The sequence below is a fragment of the Apteryx rowi genome, unplaced genomic scaffold, assembly GCF_003343035.1.
Source record: "Apteryx rowi isolate R43461 unplaced genomic scaffold, aptRow1 scaffold_53, whole genome shotgun sequence".
NCBI classification, from domain to species: domain Eukaryota; kingdom Metazoa; phylum Chordata; class Aves; order Apterygiformes; family Apterygidae; genus Apteryx; species Apteryx rowi.
The window spans coordinates 60,727-81,281 of NW_020450794.1; the positions used below are offsets into that span (position 1 = coordinate 60,727).

Consider the following 20,555-nt stretch of genomic DNA (forward strand, 5'->3'; position numbering starts at 1 on the left):
CAGTTGCTTCCCCCCTTCGCTAAGCTGGGGTGAGTTTCTGTTTTTTCATTTTCCTGTGCTATAGAATATTTTTTGGTTAGTGAGCTCTGAAGCAAAAATGAACAACAACCACAAAACAGTTATCAAGAAAACAGGGCTGAACAAACAGTGTATCTCTTCGCCATGAGACTTCCTTTCTCAGAGTGACGGACTGGGCTTCAGTGATCCTGTCAGCTTGCATGAGGTACAGGAAATGCCTGTTAGAAGCTGATTTCCTCAGGATATCTTAAATGGACATGACCACGAATAGTTCTGTCCCTGCCAGCTTTCTGCCTCTGCAGGACTGTGTTTTCTGTTATTTCCAGGATGAAACCCAACTTATTAAAGAACAAGACTGTACATCTTTACTTCATGTTCGTGTTTACTTTTGTTCGTGAATGTTGCAGGCTACCACACTTAAAGAGACTTTCCCAGATTCAGCCCTAGGGACAAGAATGCCATGTTTCTTAACCAAAAATCATCTGCTTCATTTAGAATAACAGAGACGCTGCTGGGTTAATCACATGGCCAATATTCACTGTGCTCCACCACTAAGATCATGAATATGCCAAGGCCTGCAACGCCAAGCAAGTATTTTGGGAAGGAAAAAAAAAAAAGCAGAGGCACAATTGTCTATTATCTCCATAAACAAAGTAATTAGGGATGCAGGTGAGGTAGAAACAGAGTATAAAGGGCAACTGGAGCTATGACACTAATTTAAGGTCCTAGGAGTTTCTTTTTTGTGTTAATAAAATTTCTTGAGGTCCAGATCTCATCACAGTGCACTAACTGGTGCCTACATCCATAAAGAGGCTCACCAAAGTCAGTGGGGCTCTGCATGGGGGTGCAGAACAAGGCTGCCTGTTCATGGGCAGGTATTTGGGACCAAAGTGAAATTATATCACTGTGACACGAATACACTTGCTGGGAGTTCCCTAGGCAAGAAGGAAGAGCACCTGTATTATGGTAATGTTGCTAGAGGGTGTTAGGCAAAGGACCTTCAGGCATATTAGCTCAGATCTCTTCAGACCTGTTCCATATGAACTGTTTGCTGGCTCTGTGAACTGGAAATGGCAAATCCATTTCCTTTCTCCTCCCAGTGGAAAAAGAAAAGTTTTATTTTGGTTTCTTCATAGGCAATAGGCCCACAGAAGGATCTATCATGTATTTCTAGCTCTCTTTGTTGTGCTGATAACCTTGTCGACTCAAATGCATGCAGTGGATCACTCAAATTATGTTTTCACGTTGAAACTCAGATGAAGCCCAGGCAGGATGGTCCAGCAGACCAAGGCACAGTCCATTTAATGGCAAAGTTATTCATACAGCTAAATTACCAAAGTTACCAAAAAGATTTTGCATGAGAAGACAGGTTTGATGAATCAGTGGGAGGTGCTCCCTGAATACCATGGAGACTGCCTTGGGCCAAAGTAGCAGCAATGTCTGATTCTCTTCTCCTAGCTTATTTCTGTGGTGTACATGCAGTTTCTGGATAGAGATATAGTGATGCAGAAGTGAACATAAGTTTTATCTCCAGGTTTATTTTTAGACTGACCTGAATAAGAATTCTGAAAGATAAAGTACCTTATTAGATCTAAGAACCAAATTTTAAAAGTTTTGAAATTTACTTACAATCAGAAACAATAGTCTGCAGCAGGAGTGGGCTAACACAGAATCTGACTCTACTTTGACTTTCAACTCTTGCTTAAAGCTTAAAGCCTTTGAAGTTTGATACATACAGTCAAAAAAAAAAAAAAAGGATTGATCAGGTAAACCGACCCTGTCAAATGGTAATGTTTATTCCAGTTATAAAAAGCACAAGGTTTCTCTTATATAATTAAGGCACAGAACCAAGCATTGTGTATGTTGCTGTAGGAAAAAAAAAAAACAAAATAAAAATACCCCATTCAATAGTTCAATTAATCCATCGATCCTTGCCCTTCTCCTGCAAGATTCTTAACTCAGATATGAGTCAAGTTGGAGTACGTGACACATTAGCAACTGGTTTGGAGACCCAAATTAAGTGAAACAATGGTGCCAGCACAGATTCACGTAGAAAAATTTAGCAAAGGTCAAAATCAGGTAGATACAGAAGAGGAACTGAGATTGCTTCATGCTTCAAGTACCATGGGTGGAGAGTCCTGCGTGGAAACTCATACTGCTGTCACTAAGTTGTACTTGCTTTGAGCACAGTGTTTCTGTAGTTGTCAGAATTCTTCCTTTCCTTAACACTGAAGTGTCATTACAAAGGAACGGATTGGATTTCCAAGTGGATTCATTTTTTTCCTTAAATTTATGGCACTACTTGTCTAGGTGAACATAGCAGTAGAGAGATCACTGGCTAGTGAAGAAGAAAGTGTAAGGTCTTTGTCTTGGAAAGTCTTTGAATTAATCTGAAAACACTAAAACACAACATACGCTGAATGGTAGGTGACCAGCTGAGTCCCGTACAGTCAGTGACATGATTAGGTCCCCTGTTAATGATGAAATTCTCACTATCAGCAGTGAGAACAGGGAGAGGCATAAGGCAGGCTTCCCAAGGTAGTCTAATTATTATAAAGAAGCACACACTAATAAGGCACATTCTATGCTACATTTTAGCAAAATATACCCATTAAAAAGTAGCAGGTATGTTAGTTTGTTAGTGCCCACTACAGAATTAAAACGTACCCCCCCGCAACCCACAAGCCTTAGGAGGCCTTTCTGGATGATATTACTTTCCTTCAGTGAAATGCTAAAATTCCTGTTTTGCTTGGAGTAATGGATTTGGGTTGTCTATCTTTTTGCTGGCAGATCATCTTCATTTCCCAGCTCTAGCAACTGCCTGAATTGCTTTGATCCACTCTGTACGTTCTGCAGATGAGGCTGCTTGCAAGTAATAGTGGATTTCACTTGCTGTGATGATTTCAAATAGGTTATTGTCAAGATCATACTTCTTGGCTACAGGGAAGAAATAAGGAAGTCAGTTAAGAGAGAATGAAGTCTTGTATTTACAATGTTTCTATCTTTACATGCCATAAAGGGATTTCCTGGCTTTCTACAGCTGTGCCTGATCATGCCTTTGCAAACGGTTTGCAACATCAAGCCCCTGAGATCTGTCTTTCTCATGGAGAAAAAAAATATATATTAATTCTGCATGTTCCACTTTCAAGAGGCTCTGTTCAACTGATCCCCAATCATGGAATCATCTGCAACCCTGCAAACAGGTCATATTCTTCGAACCCAGCAGTGCCTTGCAAGCTGCAGAGAAAAGACATTTAAGCTCACTTCACATAGAAGTCTCTAGCTCTTTTCACACCTTCCAGCACAGCCTACACAAGTGTTGAGATGCCAGACTTTCTTGCTGAGTATGGCAGTCAGTATCTCTCGCAGAGAGGAAAATGCATGGAATGGATGTCCTTATTCCTTACAGCAGTGGCTAAGCATTGTTGTTGCCACAACAGATAGTTTTAGCAGGGGACAGAATGTATAGAGTAACAATTCATAACCATCTCTAACCTTCTGTCTTTATCACAGTATCCTTCTCCAGTAATTAAGACTGCAGCAGAGAGCCTAGTTACTAGAATAATTATTAAATCATTGCAAATAGATTGCTTTTGACTCAAACCACTTATGATTTCACACAGACAGAAAGAATGCACTAAAACACATCACACAACTCTTTAAACATGGTTTCTTACAGTCTGGCATATCTTCCACTGCTGTGACCACGCAGCCCCTCAAGTGAATTGCTCCTAGTGGATCTTCTCCCTAGGGGGGACAGGAAATCAAAATGAAATACAACATTTCCAAAACTGATCACATATCAACATCTGACTACAACCCCATAACAGAAACAAGAATATTTAACAACTGAACATGTCATCTCTGAAAAACAGGGGATCCTCAGACTGTGTGGGACATGGGGTGGAGGGGGGAAGACCTGTATGTGAACAGAGAATTTTTATTGGAATTCAGGGTCTGTGGAATATTTCGTATCTCCTGAGCAAATATGCAAGAGGAATATAAGCTCTGTTTTGAATTCATCAGTGAATAGAAAGGGTAGATAAGCAGAAAGAAAAGTAGATCTTAGAAATGCCTTTATCAAGCAGCAGAAGCAATTATGCCCCTATTTACAATTTGGCCTTCTTGCACGCCTCAGGACTGTGACAGCCAAAGAACAAGTAAAAAAGCATTTTTGCTAGCATAAGCCTGAAGCAAGCAATCTCTGTGCGTTGACACGTCTCAGCCCTTTCATAGGGGAAGACCAGAGTGGGAAAAGCATGCTGGGAATGGAGAGGTCAAACTCCTCAGTGCTGATTCTCCAGTGTGTCTAGGCTGCCTCTGTCAAGGGGGACAGGCATGGCCTAAAGCACCTCTAACTCACAACACAACGGCACTGCTCCTGCAGCAATGCAGGACAAACTAAATCCTGTGGGCTGAGCCTGCCTGAATGCCAGCTTTTGTGGGGCAGGCTTTGCTCATGGCGATGCATTTCTCAGGGCAGAGTTTGGCCCATTATATTAACACAAGAAATGGAACACCATGACTCAGCCTGACACAGAAAATACTTCAGTTATAAACTGCAAAATGACTGCATTGTTTTAATTTGCTCTTCTAACCTTGTTAATTTTAATCAAATGAGAGTACCTTTATTTTAATTAATCACAAAGAAGAGGTGAGAGCACAGTTCAGTGCTGCCTGTTTCCCAGCTCTCAATGGCACTTCCCACACTGACTTGGCAGCAGCAGAAACCATCCTTCTCTCCGCTTTTCCAGAGAGCTGCCAGGCAATGTGAGCACAAATAGTCCCACTTGGCCTCCCCCATCAGACATTCTCAAGCAAATACTCCATTCAGACATTTCTACAAGGAAAAGGTTTTAGAAAAAATAAACAGAGAAATAAACAAAAGTCGACCAAATGTTTCTTACTCCAGCAGGATCATAGTAGTGAAGATATGCAGGGTCCTCTCTCAAAACAAACTTTCTCACTTTCCAGTTTTTCCTCCGATGTCCCTAGGAAAATTCAAAAACAGGAACGTCATGAACTGCTTTGCTTACATGTGCTTACAGCCAGCACATACCCCCACACACATACAAGAGAGCATGCAAATACAGAAGGGAAAAAGATGAGTATTTTGAACAAATGTTCAGTGGAGTAGGGACTTGAATCTGGCCTTTCTGCATCCCACCTTATTGCCCAAAAAACTGGGCTATCAAATTCATTTCTCTTTTATTTTTTGTACAAAGTGGAACAGCTTCAACATGGAAGATTCTCCTAAAAACATCTCATAGCTTGGTAGTTATGACACTCGTATAAGATCTGTGAGACTTGGGCTTAAATGCTTGCCACAAAACATGGCTGTGAAATATCTTGCAGGTAGGTAATTTGGACTATTGGCAACAGTGATCTGAAGGCCCCTCTCCCACTGTAAACAAACAGAAAAAAAAGCCTGAACTGGCTCAAGCACAGAACTGCTGGAGAGGGTTGATGGCTCAGAAGATCAAGCAGAAATAACACCACCTCCCGATACGGAAGTAGATGCCTCATTGCTTTTAGCAGCAGGGTTCAGATCCTAACCATTCCCCTCAGCATCTCTTACTGGCTGGTTTAAGAAGCTTTCCCACCAACCTGCTACCTTCCAGTAATGCCATTCTCAGGCATCCAGCCCTCCTGGGGCATCACCCTGAGCACTGCACTGTGCCTGGTCCCTGAGTGCCTCCCACACAGGTGAGGATGCCACCTAGAAAGAAGTCAGGCACAGCACACCAAGCACAAAGTCTGCATATGGATTTAACTCTAAGCTGTGTAGGCACCTAAATCGCATTATCAAAAGCCGCCTTGGCCTTTAGTCCACCAGCTCCAACCAGTGTTGATCCTTAAGTACTCTCTAGCTCTTGGAGATATCCTATAGCTCAGCATGGGTCACAGCTGGTGACCTCGTGGACTCATGCTGGACTTGTGGACCCCAAACACCCATGGACTACGTCCAGCTCATCTAGTCCTGCCCTTTTTCCTGGAAGCTGGGAAATGCCTCCTCCAGTGCATATGCACATCCTGCCATTCACATCCTGAGCCTGATGAGTAACCACAGAAGCTGCAGGAAAGACAGACTGTGAGACAATCAAGGGATCCAGATCCTGTGACCAGGTAAGCTTGACCCATCTGTACTCATTTTGTGGCACTCACATCAAGGTAACCCCGGGAACTGGTTCACAGCACTTCACAACAGTTCTGGATTTTCCCCAGCCATCATTTCAGTCTTGAAAACAGGCATTCTCAGAAGAAGCAGTGACACTTTCAAGCAACAGTCCACAGTTCACCGAGGGTGCCCATACCCAGACTCACACTGGTGGAAGGCTGTTGTGCATCATTTCCTCTCAGCATTTCAAAATATTAGTTTCTCAATTAACTGCTGCTGTTTGCAAGGGAGTTCTTACTAATTAGGCAGAGATGAACGTGACAGGGTAAGTGTTAGCAGAAAGACTCATATCTAACTTCTTCCATTGCTTTTGAGTAACGTGGTTGTGCAAGAGAAATACAAGTGAGCAGCACCAAAAATTACTTATGCTCCCAACAGATATTTCCTGGTATCATTCAAGGCACCAGACTTCAAGAGGAAGTAGATATCCATTCCAAAGCACCGGCTCCTATGTGAGCTAACAGGAGCACAAAAGAACCCATAATAAAAGGTGTTGTTCCTCTCGGTTCCCCTGAAAAGGGGCTAAGAGAGTGTTCAAAGAAGAAGCAGTAGAGCACCCACTATCTCTCTTCAGCTAGCAGTACTACAAATATTTTAACAGCACCCATCACATATCACAATGACATCTATGTGCTCTGGTATCTGCACCTTCACAACACTTGAAGGAAGTCCTGCAACAGGTCCTACGGCTCCAGCCCATTTGACCTAGTGATTCATCCTAGGGACATTAAAGATCATGCTGAGGTGATTTAAACATCTTCTGCCTCCAGCCACTTCTGGTGACTATGGCCCTTGGCTAAATTACCACTGTTCCCAACCCAGCCTAAAAGTTGCAGGTATCATCAATTTAATACTCCAGGCCCTCAGAGGAACTGAGAAGAGCAGACATGCAGCCTGTTCTATTGATTCTGCCATGGGGATAGTATCATCCAGCAGAGAGGCAAGATGAACAGCTGGATTAATACTTAAACTGCTTCAGCATAATCTGACAGAAGTCATAAGTCATTCTCTGAAAGGGGAGTGGTGATATTTAGAGACACAGTGTTGTACCTGGTAGTTGGCACTACCTGCCAACCTGCAGCAGAAGAGCTCGGTGCTATAGCTGTCTTACATCTCTTTTGCTTCAATGCTCAAGTGAATTATGATCCAAGTGGGCCAGTCTGAGCAATGCTGGTCACTCTTCCTATTGCGAATACACTGAACAACACCCCAGTGCATGGTTTTGGCTTGCTCTACTACACAACTGGGTGATCACATCACATCAAGGGGTGATTCATCCTCTGAGAGAAACCTGGGTATTCATCAGAGCTCAGCATATGCCTCACCACTCCCAGACAGGGCTGCAAATTTAAAAACTGTGTCTGATCTAATATCACAGTACTTAATAACCTTATCCTGTTGGCTTTTCTGTTTTCCTGTTCCATCCTGTTAAAATAACTGAAGAATCCTAGTCCTGCTTTTGCTTTGCTAATATCTGATTGAAAAGGTCTTAGAAAGTAAGGATCTTATATTGAGGTTCACTATATGGTTTAAAGTTTAGCTGGAAAGGAAGGCACACAGTTATTTTCTTTCCGCTACAGATGGGAAAGGATCAAACATTAGTGACTGAGAGGACTTATTTTTCCAGGTATGCTGAAAAAGCCTGTGAAAGCTGGTATCTGAATATAGTTTCATGTCCAGAGGGACACTGCATGGGGAGCCTTTTTACCTGCGTTCAGTTCCAACTATTTGTCACATCTTCTGCTTAAGCATTCTTTCTTGTTTAGTTAAAATTATAAACTATCTTAATATTTTGTAGTAGGAGCAATAAACCTTGCAAAGTCGGACAAAAGTGCTGCCATCTTGCTACGAAAATGGTTCTTTGTAAAGGGAGGGGCGACAAAGATTAAACCTGGCAAGTGTGGAGATGTACAAAAATTATCCTGTATTCATGCAGTATCATTCCAGTGACAGAATGGAACATATGAAATACTGACCTGTTTCAGTAAACATCCTTGTTTGACCACTATGCCTCTGAATTCTTCTTTCAGGACCACATCATCATCGCTAGAATTCCCCTCGCAGAAAAACCCACTGTCTGGCTGCACAACCACAAGAGAGATTTCAGAAGTCAAACAACTGGTGTATGTGTATGTATATGTATAATATGACCTTTCTTTGGCTCCCCTCCAACCCTGTTTTTCGCCAGCCAAAAATCAAGCCTTTCACTGGAAAATTTCCCAGCGAAGCTGAGTTGCTCTCCAAGTCACCATGGAAGCATTTCAGTACAAGGTGGGACTACACACCATGGGTCTCATTTGTACTGACTCAAACTGGAAATTAAGCTGAAAGCAAGCAGACTGCACGTGGACTACCACGTGGACTACCACATGTCCAGGTAATAAGAAATTCTGATGGCCAAGGCTGCCTTAGCCAGCAGTGTCTATGCTTCCATTTCTGCCCAGGTAAGGTCTCCTTACCACATAGATATTCTAGGAAAATAAATGAAATGATGGGAGATTCATTTTGCTGAAGTCAAATGACTACATGGTAAATATAAACAGAATCGAATATTTAAATATCCTTATTTGGCAGAAGGAATTAATCTTTGTTAGCCTAAGTTCATAAGCCAAACATCTTTAAAAGAGTATTTGACCGTGACTGTCATATTGCGAGTTCTTCTAATCAAAGCACAGAGTATGAAGTACTAAACTGAAAAGGTTGGGTAAGTTACACAGGACGAGTGGTCTGGCTGGGGACATTAAAAAAATAAGTTTGCCTGTTTGCTCACAGGCAAGCCTGTGTCTGTGTGTGCTGAGTCAGATCTGATGGCTTCACACACAAAAATGAGTCTGCAGCTTGTGTCACTTCAAGAAATCACATGGTAATGAATTACTCCCTTCCCTGGCTGTTGAATCATCAGTGGAAATGGTGGCTAATTTCTGGTCACTGCTGAAATTCCTGAGAACAAAGTCTAAGTTAGAAAGAACCCAGCTTGACCTCAGCCCTCAGATCACACTTACAAAGGGTCCCAGGAAAACTTACTGCTTACAAACATTAAACTGAGCAAGTTCATTCTGGATGTCACATAGAGAAAGGCAACTAACATGAATATCTCTATTTCTGTACAATCCTACCTCCAAGACTTAAGAAACCCAATATAAGCCTGAGAAAGCCGAGCATCTTCTAGTCTGGGACAACAGAAAACCAGAATACAACACTCACAAAATAATAATAGGCATCGGTGAGATCTAAGAAGGGGGTGTCTGACAGTCCCTCTGCAGCAGCCTTGGATGTATCCCCTGCAGGCTGTAGGTAGCCTTCATTCAAGAGGGAAGAGGCAAGCATAAGGCCCTCTTTGCGATTTCGGATGGAGTTGCTAGATACTAGCCAGTCAATCACAGAGGTGCCTGGTTACAAGGGAATAAACAAGAATATTAGCCACAAACCAAGACAGACATGAAGAAGGCTAACAATACACAGGCAACAAACCTACTCCATCTATTCATCAATCTGCTGAAAGATATTCTTAGGGACAACACAGAGAGCTAATACGGAGAGGTACCTGGATCATCCAGTGAGGTACAGCCAATGTGAGTAATGGGAGGGGGCCAGGAGAACTCTTGAACACTGTACCTCAGGGAGAAGAGAGCTGGAAGGGGATGCAGGGCTGAGCTGGGAAGCCTCAGTGGTAGCGAATGAGGAAGCACTACAGACAGCCAAGCCTGGAGAAGGCAGTCTTCTGAGCTACTATGCTACTGACACGGTGCCTTAGAAATGGTGAATTTTGACCTCAGCACCCCAGATTTGACTTGGAACAGGACAGGCATTACAGTGTGACAGTTTACTGATCAAGAATTCAGAATGGAGTAATTCTGCTGGAGCCAAGTGTTTTATCTAATTTTCTACAAAGACTTATTTCAATCTTTCTGGCACTGGTTCTTTTTCAGAGCAGGGTACAATCCCTGCCCTCCTCTCTAGCCTACCATGGCCATATCTGAACAGCTTTTCAAGTTTCATCCTTTGAGCATCTTCTATGTTGATCAAGAAAACTTCTGCCAGCTTTTCTTCTCAGACTTCTCCGTGCTCTACAAAGTTTAGAGCTATTTTGATCTATCTTTACCCTCTTGGTCCTCCGCTCCTTTTGCTGTGTGAAAATGGGGAACAAGATCTCCTTACCTGTAAAGCAGTGGTTGAACACTTTTTTATCTTTTTCCAGCTTTAACTCCTTTATTCCCTTTTCAGGATCTTTCATTGAAAGGTACAAAGCACTGTGCATAAAAAGAACCACAGGAACTGTTAGAAAACTGAAAGCTTTAGCCAATTGGTACAATATAGCCCTCATTCACTGGGGTCCTCATATTTTGTTGGCATCATGATCTCTGCAGAGCTACAGCACAGCTTAGCTTAATCTCCTGTAAAGTAGGCTGTGCAAAGCCTTGAGGCCTCACCACATGCCTACCACGGCTGCAGGAGCAGAGGGGTAAGTACACAAAGGCCGGGGCTCACCCCGCCCCACTTTGAGACTAGAACAATTTGCGGTGACTGTAGTGCGAACAGAGGAACAGCTGCAGGCTCCTTTGCGGGGCCCCACAACCCCAGTGCTGATACGGGAGCTCACTGACTTCCTATGTTCCCCCTAAGGTCCTTAGCAGAGCAGGAGACCTGTGACCATGACACCTCCAAAGTCTCCACGCTTTCAGAGGCCCTGAGTAACCTCAGTTACTCCTGGTCTGATTTCCTTCCTCCCACCTACTTTCCACTTGCTCAAAACTCTAATTCCTTGGGGCTCTGAAGCGACAAGCAGGCCAAACACTAAATGCCACAGGCCAAGTCCTTTGGATTAGTATTCAGTCAGGGTGATTCTCTGCTGAAACCAGTGAAGTCGATTTAGTTGGAACTTGGCCCTATGCAGTTTTACAGCTCTCCCAGGAGCACTGCAGATTCATTTGTACCCTAGTATTTACTCCTCAGAGGCAAAAAATATGTTGTCTTTAACTTTATAAACAGAGACAAGCAGATGGCTTCCTGTGTGTGCCCTTTATCTCTTCTCCTTTTGCCAGCTCCAAGTTCTCTGGCAGACCCCTCTCTCCCTTCCCATCCAAAAATAATTGGTAACAGCAACATCTGTCTGGAGAACAAACAACAGGTCTGAAATATTTTTGCAAGACACAGTTGTATAAAAATGCCTCTCCTGAAAGAATTATAATTTTGCTTAAGGTCTCCTTTTGTACTGCAGTGTGCTCAGAAACCTCCTCATCAGCAAAATCCTTTGACAAATAAGCATGTTTTGATTAAAAAAAAACGTGTTCAAAAATGATCTTCCCGGTTCTGATTGCTAGCTCATTTCTACCACGCTTTGTTCCCTGAAACTGTTAGTCATGCAGAAAGGACTCTGAGGGAAACTGGATAGGTAACATGGACAGATATGTCTTCCATATGAGAACAAACCTCAGGTTGATTGTTTCAGGCAGTCTGATAGACTTTCTTGTGGATTTTCTAGCAAATCTCTGGCCTCCATCTATGCACTGAATAGCTTTCTTGATATCCCGTACCCAGGCATCTCTCTCCTCTAGGTAGGCAGCTTGGAAGAAATGGTCCTGCTGCTTGGCCGCAGTGAGCTTGAAGACAAACTGGAATGATAAATGATGTTTTTTAAAGTTACTTTTTTGTAGCCAGATAAGCATGATTACTCTAGTTTCATCACTATGTATACAGCCTATCTGTGCCTGAGGGGTTATGGAAAATGTCTTAGACCCACAGTTAACACCAAAAAAACCTCTGAAGGAAAATATGAACTCCTAACTGACTCCTTTTATTATTTCCCACTGAACACTCCTGATGTTGTCAGTACAGTCAAGGTGAGCGGCACTGACATAGCTGTTGATTTTAACTTTTGCTGTGAAGTTCAACACAGCTGAAAGACTGAAGTGCCCAGCCCCTGCAGGCTTACAGTGGGTGTAAGCTTGTCTTAATATAGAGGCGTGATCAGTCTCAAGTCGAAAAAAGACCTACATCATGCTGCTCAGCTACAGATATACTGGGTGAGAAAAGGACACAGTCGTACTGGAGAGGAGCTGAACAAAGTTGCAGCCTAGCACACCTTTAAGGGTTTGGTGGGGAGATGGTATAGTCAAACCTTAGCTACACCTTATGATCACTGCCTATCAAAACACAATGACAATGATGGAAATACTGTGTTGCTAAAAAGGGGAGAAGAGATCTTTAGAAGGTAGAATCTTTTTAGGCAGAAAAAAACCCACCAACCTGAAAAAAAAAAAAACATACAAACTTCAGATTGTTTGATTTGTTTTTCATCCAGTGATCTTCTGGATGAAAAATCTGGATTTATTTACTCAATCAAGAGGGTTTCCATTTCCTCTAAAATATGGTTCCCCGTAAGTGGAATTGTAATTTGTTCCATAATTGTATTAGAATAAATACAACAGATTGTGACTCTCATATTTAGTGGGCATCTAACTAAAAATGGCAGGCTAATCAGAAGGCAGATAGCATGGCTTTGTGAGGGCAAGTAGAGACTGTCATCAGAGGGCAAAGCACAACGAATCTCCAGCAATGAAACCAAAACACTGTCAACAAGTCTACTGAAGCCTGCTTTTGTAAATGGTATAATTCTGAGCTTCCGAAAAATGAATCTTTCAGATCATTGCCAATGGTAAACAAATTCTGACACCCTGAAATTGTGCAGAAGTCCCACTGTCTTCAGTGGAAGGAAGATTTTGCAAAGCACTGGATACTCAAAAATCCTTTTCAAACAAAAAAGTAACTGATTCTTTTCTGACAATGTTGGTTTCCAGCAACACCCACCTTCAGTGAACGCTGCATGTTTAAAGTAACCAGGCAGATCTCTACAAATCCGAACAGCCAAGAGTCATGCTAACACTCTGCAACGCCGGAATGAAACAAAGCACGAAAGCAGGCTTTTACCAAGGGGACAATCAGGGTTCTCTGAATGGAGGAGATGAGAAGCAATGAACACTGAAATGTTAGAGAAGCCTTTTTGTTTCCAGTACACAGAAGAGACTAGAAAAGCTTTTTTCTCCCACCTTTACCTATCAGAAAACTTAGATCTCTAAGCTAGATATTCAAGCATCCTCTGAAATTGGTGAAGAGGTTGAGTTTCAAATTCTAGAACATCACATTAAGCAATGATCGAACTTCAGACCAAGAATAGTGAACAGCAGTGAATGGATGTTGAAATAAAACCTCAAAACGTACAGTCAGCTACACCTCTGTTTAACAAATCAAAGACTGCTTCCTTTTCCCTTTCACCTCAGCACCTGCCTTTTGGCAATTGATTTTAAAACTGAAGTGTGTTGGTGATGTACCTTGTACATAAATTATTGGTTTCAGCTAGGCCTTGATGCAGGGATACAATCTGATTTAAAAAGCTGAAATATAATCGGATATAAAAGTCTGCTCATGGTTCGGTATTCACTACTCCAGACGAGTGAGACTAGACTTAAAACTGACCTAACTAGAATCATCCCACTTCTCAACCTTCAGAACTCCTGTCCTAAAAATATACTTTCATTTTTAGCCATAGGAAGTGAACGTGCGAGAACCAATAGGAACCAGAATAATTCCCAGAGAAAGCAGAACTCTATGTTTTAGCATGTAATCGACTAGAACTCAGGATGGAATGCAGAGGCTTGAATTCAGCAGTCCCAATGACAGCACTACTCATATGAATGAGCATGTTATAGTATTGCTCTCTGATATTTGACTGCTTGAACAGTGCAAATTTTAAGAGAAAATACCCCTCCATGGCTGCTGAACAATGGACTTGCAGAAGGACCTTACTGTGTCAGTAAGGAGGGCCTGCTCCAGTACCCGCTGATGTAGTTAGGATCACTTCCATCAACTTCAACAAACTCTGCATCAGATCTTATTTATTAAAAAGACATTTTAGGTGCACTGTCCCCAGATTTGAGATCCTTCCTTTTTCCTTTGTTCTTGCTCAGAAAAGGCCTCAGTGACTGAAATGAAACTTTGACCAGGCAAAAAATGAGGGAAAACTGATCAAAAACTTCATTTGCTACGTCAGTGAAACACATAACCAGGAACTGTATTTCCTTCTGTTAGTGAACACGGCACATGACTTTTATATGCTAGCCCAGAAGGCATAATCTAAAACTCATTGAAGTCAACAGAAAGCTCCTCATAGGCTTCAGTCACCCTTTGCTCCAGACTCACTGCATTATATCCTCTGCAAACCAGTAAATCCCCAAGCAACCCTTTGGGCAAGTGGGAATCTCTCTCACTCTGAGTTCAGCAGACATTGAACACTTCGGACCTTTCTGCCTATTTTATAGAATACACATATGCTGGTGAACTATCTTTTTATTATTGTTAAACATGGTGGTACTGACATTTCCAAGGAACCAGTACAGACCAATATTGATTTGAGCTAAGTTTCAAGTGCCCCTGTGGGAGATAAAAAAAAGAATCATCTGTCTGGAAGTAAATGCTTTGTGAGGAAAGCTTGATTTCTAGTATTATACAGTGGGATCTATGAAGCTCTTGAACACAGTGCTATCCCCACCATGAGTTACATCTCACGTGTAGAGTAAGGAGACCTGCGCTAATTGAGCCTATCTAGGAACACAGCTTCAAATCAGCAGAACTAGATCCAAATGTCTGCAGATCTATATATTTGATTTCTGACCCTTTATTTGGTTATTTAATGCTCCTGCCCCATGCTATGCTCATTAGACATAAGTATGTTTTACCTTTATTATTCATGGTTTGCAAAAGAGGAAGTCAAACATAATGCGCGATTAATACAGATTACATGAATATCAAGTATACGCGGTTGGGCAGTTACCAAATCGTAATGGAACAGTTTGAAATCACTGCTTCACTTGGGCATTCATAGCAGAGCATTTATCTCCCTCCTGTCCGAGCAAGCTCATCATTTCTCTTTGACAATAATTAAATGTTTCCACTCCTTGTGAAATAAAGGTTCCCAAACTTTCGTTTTGTGGCTATTAGCAACTGGATTGATACTTAATAAATGGAGCTGCCCCGTTCAGCCGCAAAGTGTCCCCATAACAATACAGTACAGCTCTATTCTCCGACAGATTCAGAGATCAAAAAAATCTCTTTCTGAATCACTCCTCTTCAAATATCCTGACTTTTTCTCACACCCTTAAACACTATACAGGTCCAAGCCTGCTTGTTAGCTTCTACGACTAGTCAGAGTCACAGCCAGAAAAAATGTAAGGAATCTGTAACCACCAGCCTTGTGCCCCTTCAGTGCCTCCATCAGTATAAGTATACTGTCAACCATTTTTATAAAAGAAAGTACTTACCATTCTTTTGCCAAAATCTTGGCATGGGCTGTTAATAGAGCTTCCTTTTAGTGGGACCATCCCTTTGGGGCTGTTGTCAGCCTTCCGCTTGTAGAATTCAATTCCATCTTCTAAGAGCACAACCCACATTGGCTTCCAAGTATTAAACATACTGCCCTGTATCAATAAATCACAGTGTACATTAAGTCCAATAAAACACTGTTCACATTATATCCACTGAAGATCTGACCTTCTAGGCAGTGTCTGACTGACTATTTATTAATAAATAAATGATAAATAAATAAAAAAAAATAAAAACTATATTTATTGTCTCAAGGAGGGGTACATATCATAACCACACCAATCTCATCATGAAGTTAAAATGCATTGCTGTTATTTTTGTGACCATCATTATTTTTCCCTTCTGGTTGTCCCAACCACAAGTTTTTCCACAACTGCATTGTCTGCACCAGCAGGTGTTTATTTTCAGTGTCAGTTTGTCTCAACTACTATCTTTAAGATGACATAGTGGCAATATCATAACCAATCCTCAAAACTTTCAGATGTGAACTGGCACATTAGAGCTGTCTCATTAACTTTGGGCATCCTATGCTGTGTTTAGGACTTGATGCTACAATACAGTAAGCTCCTGAGGCCTGGCTGTCTGTTAAGAGAACACAGCTCAGGATTTCTAGACAACATGAAAATGAACTGTACGAGTAATGAATAGTTCTGAGACTGCAGATCTCCAGGTGAAGGGTGAGAAACTAAGATTCATTTCATCTTTTAAAGCTTTTGCTTCCCATTCCTAAAACCAGATGTTAGATGTGAGAAATGCAAAAATACAACCAGGGCTAGATCCTGCATATATCGAAACACATGGAAAAACCGTCAGGGCTTCAAAGAGGAACTGCCTGTTTCTTGGTGGTGAGCATGACTAAGTGCTAGATTACTATGACAGTCTGTTGCACTCTGGCTAGATGCACTCCTTGGTCCTGTCCCCTAGCCAGCTTCAAAAGTGGCCACAGATTCCAGATACCCCAGTGACTTGCTGCCCAGTTAGATGAACTTCTAGATATATTGAACATCAACAGTTCTGAAGAGCTATAAAAAAGCACTTGGAATCTGTGGGCCATCCTTTGAAAATACTGGCTTTCCTTGCTCTGTCTGGCACAAAGACAGACCTCAACTTATCCCCTCCTCCTCTAACTCCCTCCACAGCATCCTTGTCTTCCTCAGAGCACAGGGGCTGAGCAGTGCTGAAGCTGCAGACAGAAGCAAGGCAACCACCTTCGTGCTGTGCAAGTGGCGTGTTTTGATTTGCTAAGCCCGAGAGCTCTGCAGAGTACAGTCTCATTTGCATTTTATATTTCTGTGGAGGTAACACACTCTGAGTCTTTTTTTTTTCAAATGAAGCCTTCATCTGTCACATCCTTTTTCCTGCCCTACCTTCCAAAAAAGGCCTCTTGCACTCTTGAATCAGACCTAACGTTTAATTACAGAATGGAGAAGGAAAAGTGTTGGCAGGGAACTTGCTAAGAGTGGGACCTGCTCCACCTTCTGCAGCCCTTGCTGGAATCAGAGGTTGTCCCACAAATGAATGCTACCTTCCAAAGGAAAACCTTCATGCTGGGGGCTCTCTGGAAATCCATCTAAACTGGGAACTAAAAAAAGACCCTTATCAGGATACCATGTGTGGGCTGCTGGTTTTTTTTAAACTAAGTCATAAGAATTCAGCATTTTTGGAGAGCCCAAACTGCCCGCTGGTTGATTTTCTGCTAGGAAATCAATTAAGATGGTGAGCCAAGACAAGAACCACTGTAATTTCCTTTTATTCACTGGGCTACCATGGCTCACAGTACTTCTGCTCATAAACAGACAAGTCCAGTACTTCCTGAAGATCAGACACTCTCTGCCAACAAAAGGCACTGCAAAGCAGGGTGAGACTGGCAGTCTCAGATTCACACCATCAGCAAGCCCAAACACAGTCATATTCTTCTTGCCTGAAACAGCTCGAGAAAGACAAGCAAGAATAAACCTGGATTTTATTTTCCTGAACTAAAAAGCAAATTATTTTACTTAGTCCAAGGACTGCAAATAAGATGGGTGTTTCCTGAATAGCTCTCTGAAATCATTAGCCACTATAAAAACACTTCCCCTTGGTAGGACTTCTTTTTTAACATCTGCAGCACTATGTGATTAAAAAATGAGCTATTTCCTACGTTTGCTTGAAAGAAGACACAGGGCCCGCAAAACACACAAACAGAGACTTGAGCTGACATAAATCAACACTGAAGTCTGACCCACATTTACACAGGTCACTTCATGCCAGCTAAAGCACTGGCCCCCAAGCATGCTCCTAGCCTGATGTAAATAACAAGAAGAGAAAGCTTGTGAAAAACGGCCTTCACATTCTGCAAAGACAGTTGTGGCTGCATGGATCACTCCTTTGGGCGATCTGACCCTTAGTTTCACTTTACAAATAAAGAAGAATAGGAGAGTACCTAATTAGCATGTAAGGTTAACCAGGAATACATCCATCCTAGCTGGAAGTTCTGGTTGTGCATTCACAACAGCCTCACTGGTATATTAAAGAGGTGATACCAATCCGATTTGTATCTTCTGCTCCTTTTGCCCACCGGCCCTCCCTCTAGCACAGTGCTGCTCCTCACCACCAGTGTAAGCTCACTTCTACAAGGACAGAGCCATCTCTGAGACCGTTCCAGCAAAGGGGGCACAATTTCCACTTCCCTCTGGCTGTCGTGACAGTGCCCAGTACTGACTCTCCACTAGCAGTACCCACGCACAGACTTCTTGGGGACTCAGCGCCCATAGGAACGGAAGAGACTGAAATGGGGACATCTGTTTGTATCTCTTCCTTGGGATATCCAGCTAGGCACACAACCTAAGTTTGTCCCAGCATCTAAGTTTCCAACCATACCCCTGCTGTGGGGGAATAGGGATCATGAGCCTTTTACACTGTATACTAGGCCACGGGAGCTACGGGTCTGCATTCTACTGCGTGTGAATTTGGCGCGCTCTCTCTCCTCATGACAGCCTAAGTGCAGCTTTGAGATTGCTTTATGCGCTTACTTCCTTGCAACGGCAGTGAAAATATAAGCAAGGAGAGGCCTCTCTGCAACACTGGTCCCAGATTAGGAGACCCATCCAGCCTGCTTTTCTCACGGGTGAAGCTCCAGTTTTGGCAAGCAGAGACTTCACAGCACAGAGCTCCTCTCTTGCTCTGGGATTGGCACTGTTTATTCAGACTGCTGTAAGCCAAACTGCTCTAAGGACTTAAATAAAAGTCATAACCTAATGCTGCGGACTCCACCACAAAAGACTCCAGAGCAGAGGGGCAGTGGCCGTCTTCCCAAAAAGCAGAAGCATCTGTGGCCCCACATTCTGTCTCTAGGTCAAGGTGATCTGACCTCTTTGGTCCCACAAACCTTCCTGGCTGTAAGTCAGTGACTAGGTGCTACAGGGTAGGCTATGGCCACTTCAAGCTGTTACCTGTTTTGCCAAGCTTCCAATAAAGGCCTTGGGTTTCTTACCAAAAAAAAAAAAAAAATCTTTTCACCCAAAGGTGCATCTGGGATATGTGCAAAAATAAACCTTACAATATTTTAACAGGATATAACTGCTAGCAGGTGCCTCTATTATCACTAACACTATATCATTTTAGTCCTCAGGGAATTGTTCTCATTTGTCCCCTTTTTTTTTTTTTTTTGGAAAAATGATGTTTTCTAATAACTGAAACCAAAGTATGTTTCCCTACATTTCCCCAGCATGTTCAGTCAGCTTGCTCTTCCACTGTGATCAAAACTGCCCACTTACCTTCTTAACCAAGTAGCCCTCCCTTATTCGCATTGGTTCTCGCTCCATGGCTCAGGCAATCCTGCTCTCAGGTCTAGCAGAGGTGGCTCTTCTGGCAGCAAAGTCTGTGGGCTGGTGCTTTTACAGTACAGCTGTGTCACTTTCACAAGTTCCTCTGCCTTCTAATCACATGAAAACAAGCCTGTTTGTTTCCTCTTACACAGTGAGAGATAGGGAAACGCAGAAACACATGTTTATTTATAGGTTGTCTCTCTGACACAACAGGCAAGAGCTCTATAAAACCCCAACTGCATCAAATACTGCCAGCCTCGGCTACAGAACCCTGGGAAATTAAGAATTTTAAAGGCCCAATGCCAAGAATTCAGGCCCACTCCACAAACACAAGAGCTCTAGCAAAACAACGAAGAGGGCGGTGCTTCATGCTGCTGCTTGATGCAAGCCCAAAAGGTCTCATGGACACCTTTCCAGCTCACCAGCTTTGTCCCTGTATCACTTCAACCCGTCTTTGAAGCTTCACTGCCAGTGCACGTGGTGTTCAACAGAGAGCAGGAGGGCCCCTGCTGCATCAATGATGCGCCCTCTGCTGATATCAGAAGCAATCTGTTTATCAGACTTGATCGAGTTTTGGAGTTTGATGCTGAGATGTTCCATGGACGTTAGTATGCACATATGTATTTGACCCTAACATTACACAAAGCACCACAGCATGCGACTTTCCATGAGCATCTTTTACTTGTTACACTTATATAGCTTATTTGGCTATATTTGGTAAGAGATTGGTAGAAAACAGCATTTTTCAGTAGATATATACCAGAGCCACACTCCCTTTTTCCAATACAGGAGGAAGGGTGGTGACACACGGGTGGGAATAAGGAGGCTGCTGCATTGCCAAGGGCAAAGTAACCTCACAAGCAGAAGACTCAGAATCACCTTTAGAGCCGGCCTCACTCAGATCAGAGCTGCACCCAGAGTTACTCTGTCTGTCCCCTCTGCCATTTGCAAAGGTCTTTCACCCCGGCGTACCTGACACCCCGGATATACCTGACATCAGGGGCGGAAAAACAGAAACTTATATATAGCTTGTAAAAGCTTCATGCTCTTTGGAAAACAAACAAAGCTGAGCACTAAACACTGATCAAAAGCTTTGTTAAAAGCTTTGTTTCACATTTGCGGTAATGAATCTGACTATCAGCTCCAGGATATGGAATGAATTTAAGATGCATTCCTGA

At 42.6% G+C, this 20,555-nt stretch overlaps 1 protein-coding gene across 2 annotated transcripts; it reads right to left on the minus strand.

Annotated features, from left to right (window-relative positions):
- Positions 1-1,536: 1,536 nt before the first annotated feature.
- PLEK (pleckstrin) lies at positions 1,537-19,481 on the minus strand. 2 transcript variants are annotated; one of them, XM_026080677.1, is made up of 9 exons: positions 19,327-19,481; positions 15,511-15,666; positions 11,627-11,808; positions 10,355-10,446; positions 9,401-9,585; positions 8,173-8,277; positions 4,926-5,009; positions 3,696-3,765; positions 1,537-2,955 (listed from the first exon to the last, which is right to left on the minus strand). In XM_026080677.1, exons 1-9 carry the CDS (start codon positions 19,372-19,374, stop codon positions 2,816-2,818), a joined length of 1,062 nt encoding a protein of 353 aa, XP_025936462.1. In that variant the 5' UTR covers positions 19,375-19,481; the 3' UTR covers positions 1,537-2,815. The 2 variants fall into 2 exon arrangements, with proteins under 2 accessions (XP_025936462.1, XP_025936463.1); XM_026080678.1 differs by lacking the exon at positions 19,327-19,481 and adding an exon at positions 13,004-13,144 and having other exon boundaries at positions 15,511-15,600.
- Positions 19,482-20,555: the final 1,074 nt, after the last annotated feature.

Excerpts from the sequence above, each read along its gene's own strand:
- PLEK (XM_026080677.1), bottom strand. The coding sequence starts at position 19,374 with ATGGAGCGAGAACCAATGCGAATAAGGGAGGGCTACTTGGTTAAGAAG. Across the intron at positions 10,447-11,626 it reads CCTGAAACAATCAACCTGAG|TGCTTTGTACCTTTCAATGA; the intron begins GTTTGTTCTCAT and ends TTTTATGCACAG. Across the intron at positions 5,010-8,172 it reads AAGGATGTTTACTGAAACAG|GGACATCGGAGGAAAAACTG; the intron begins GTCAGTATTTCA and ends GAATTTTCCTAG.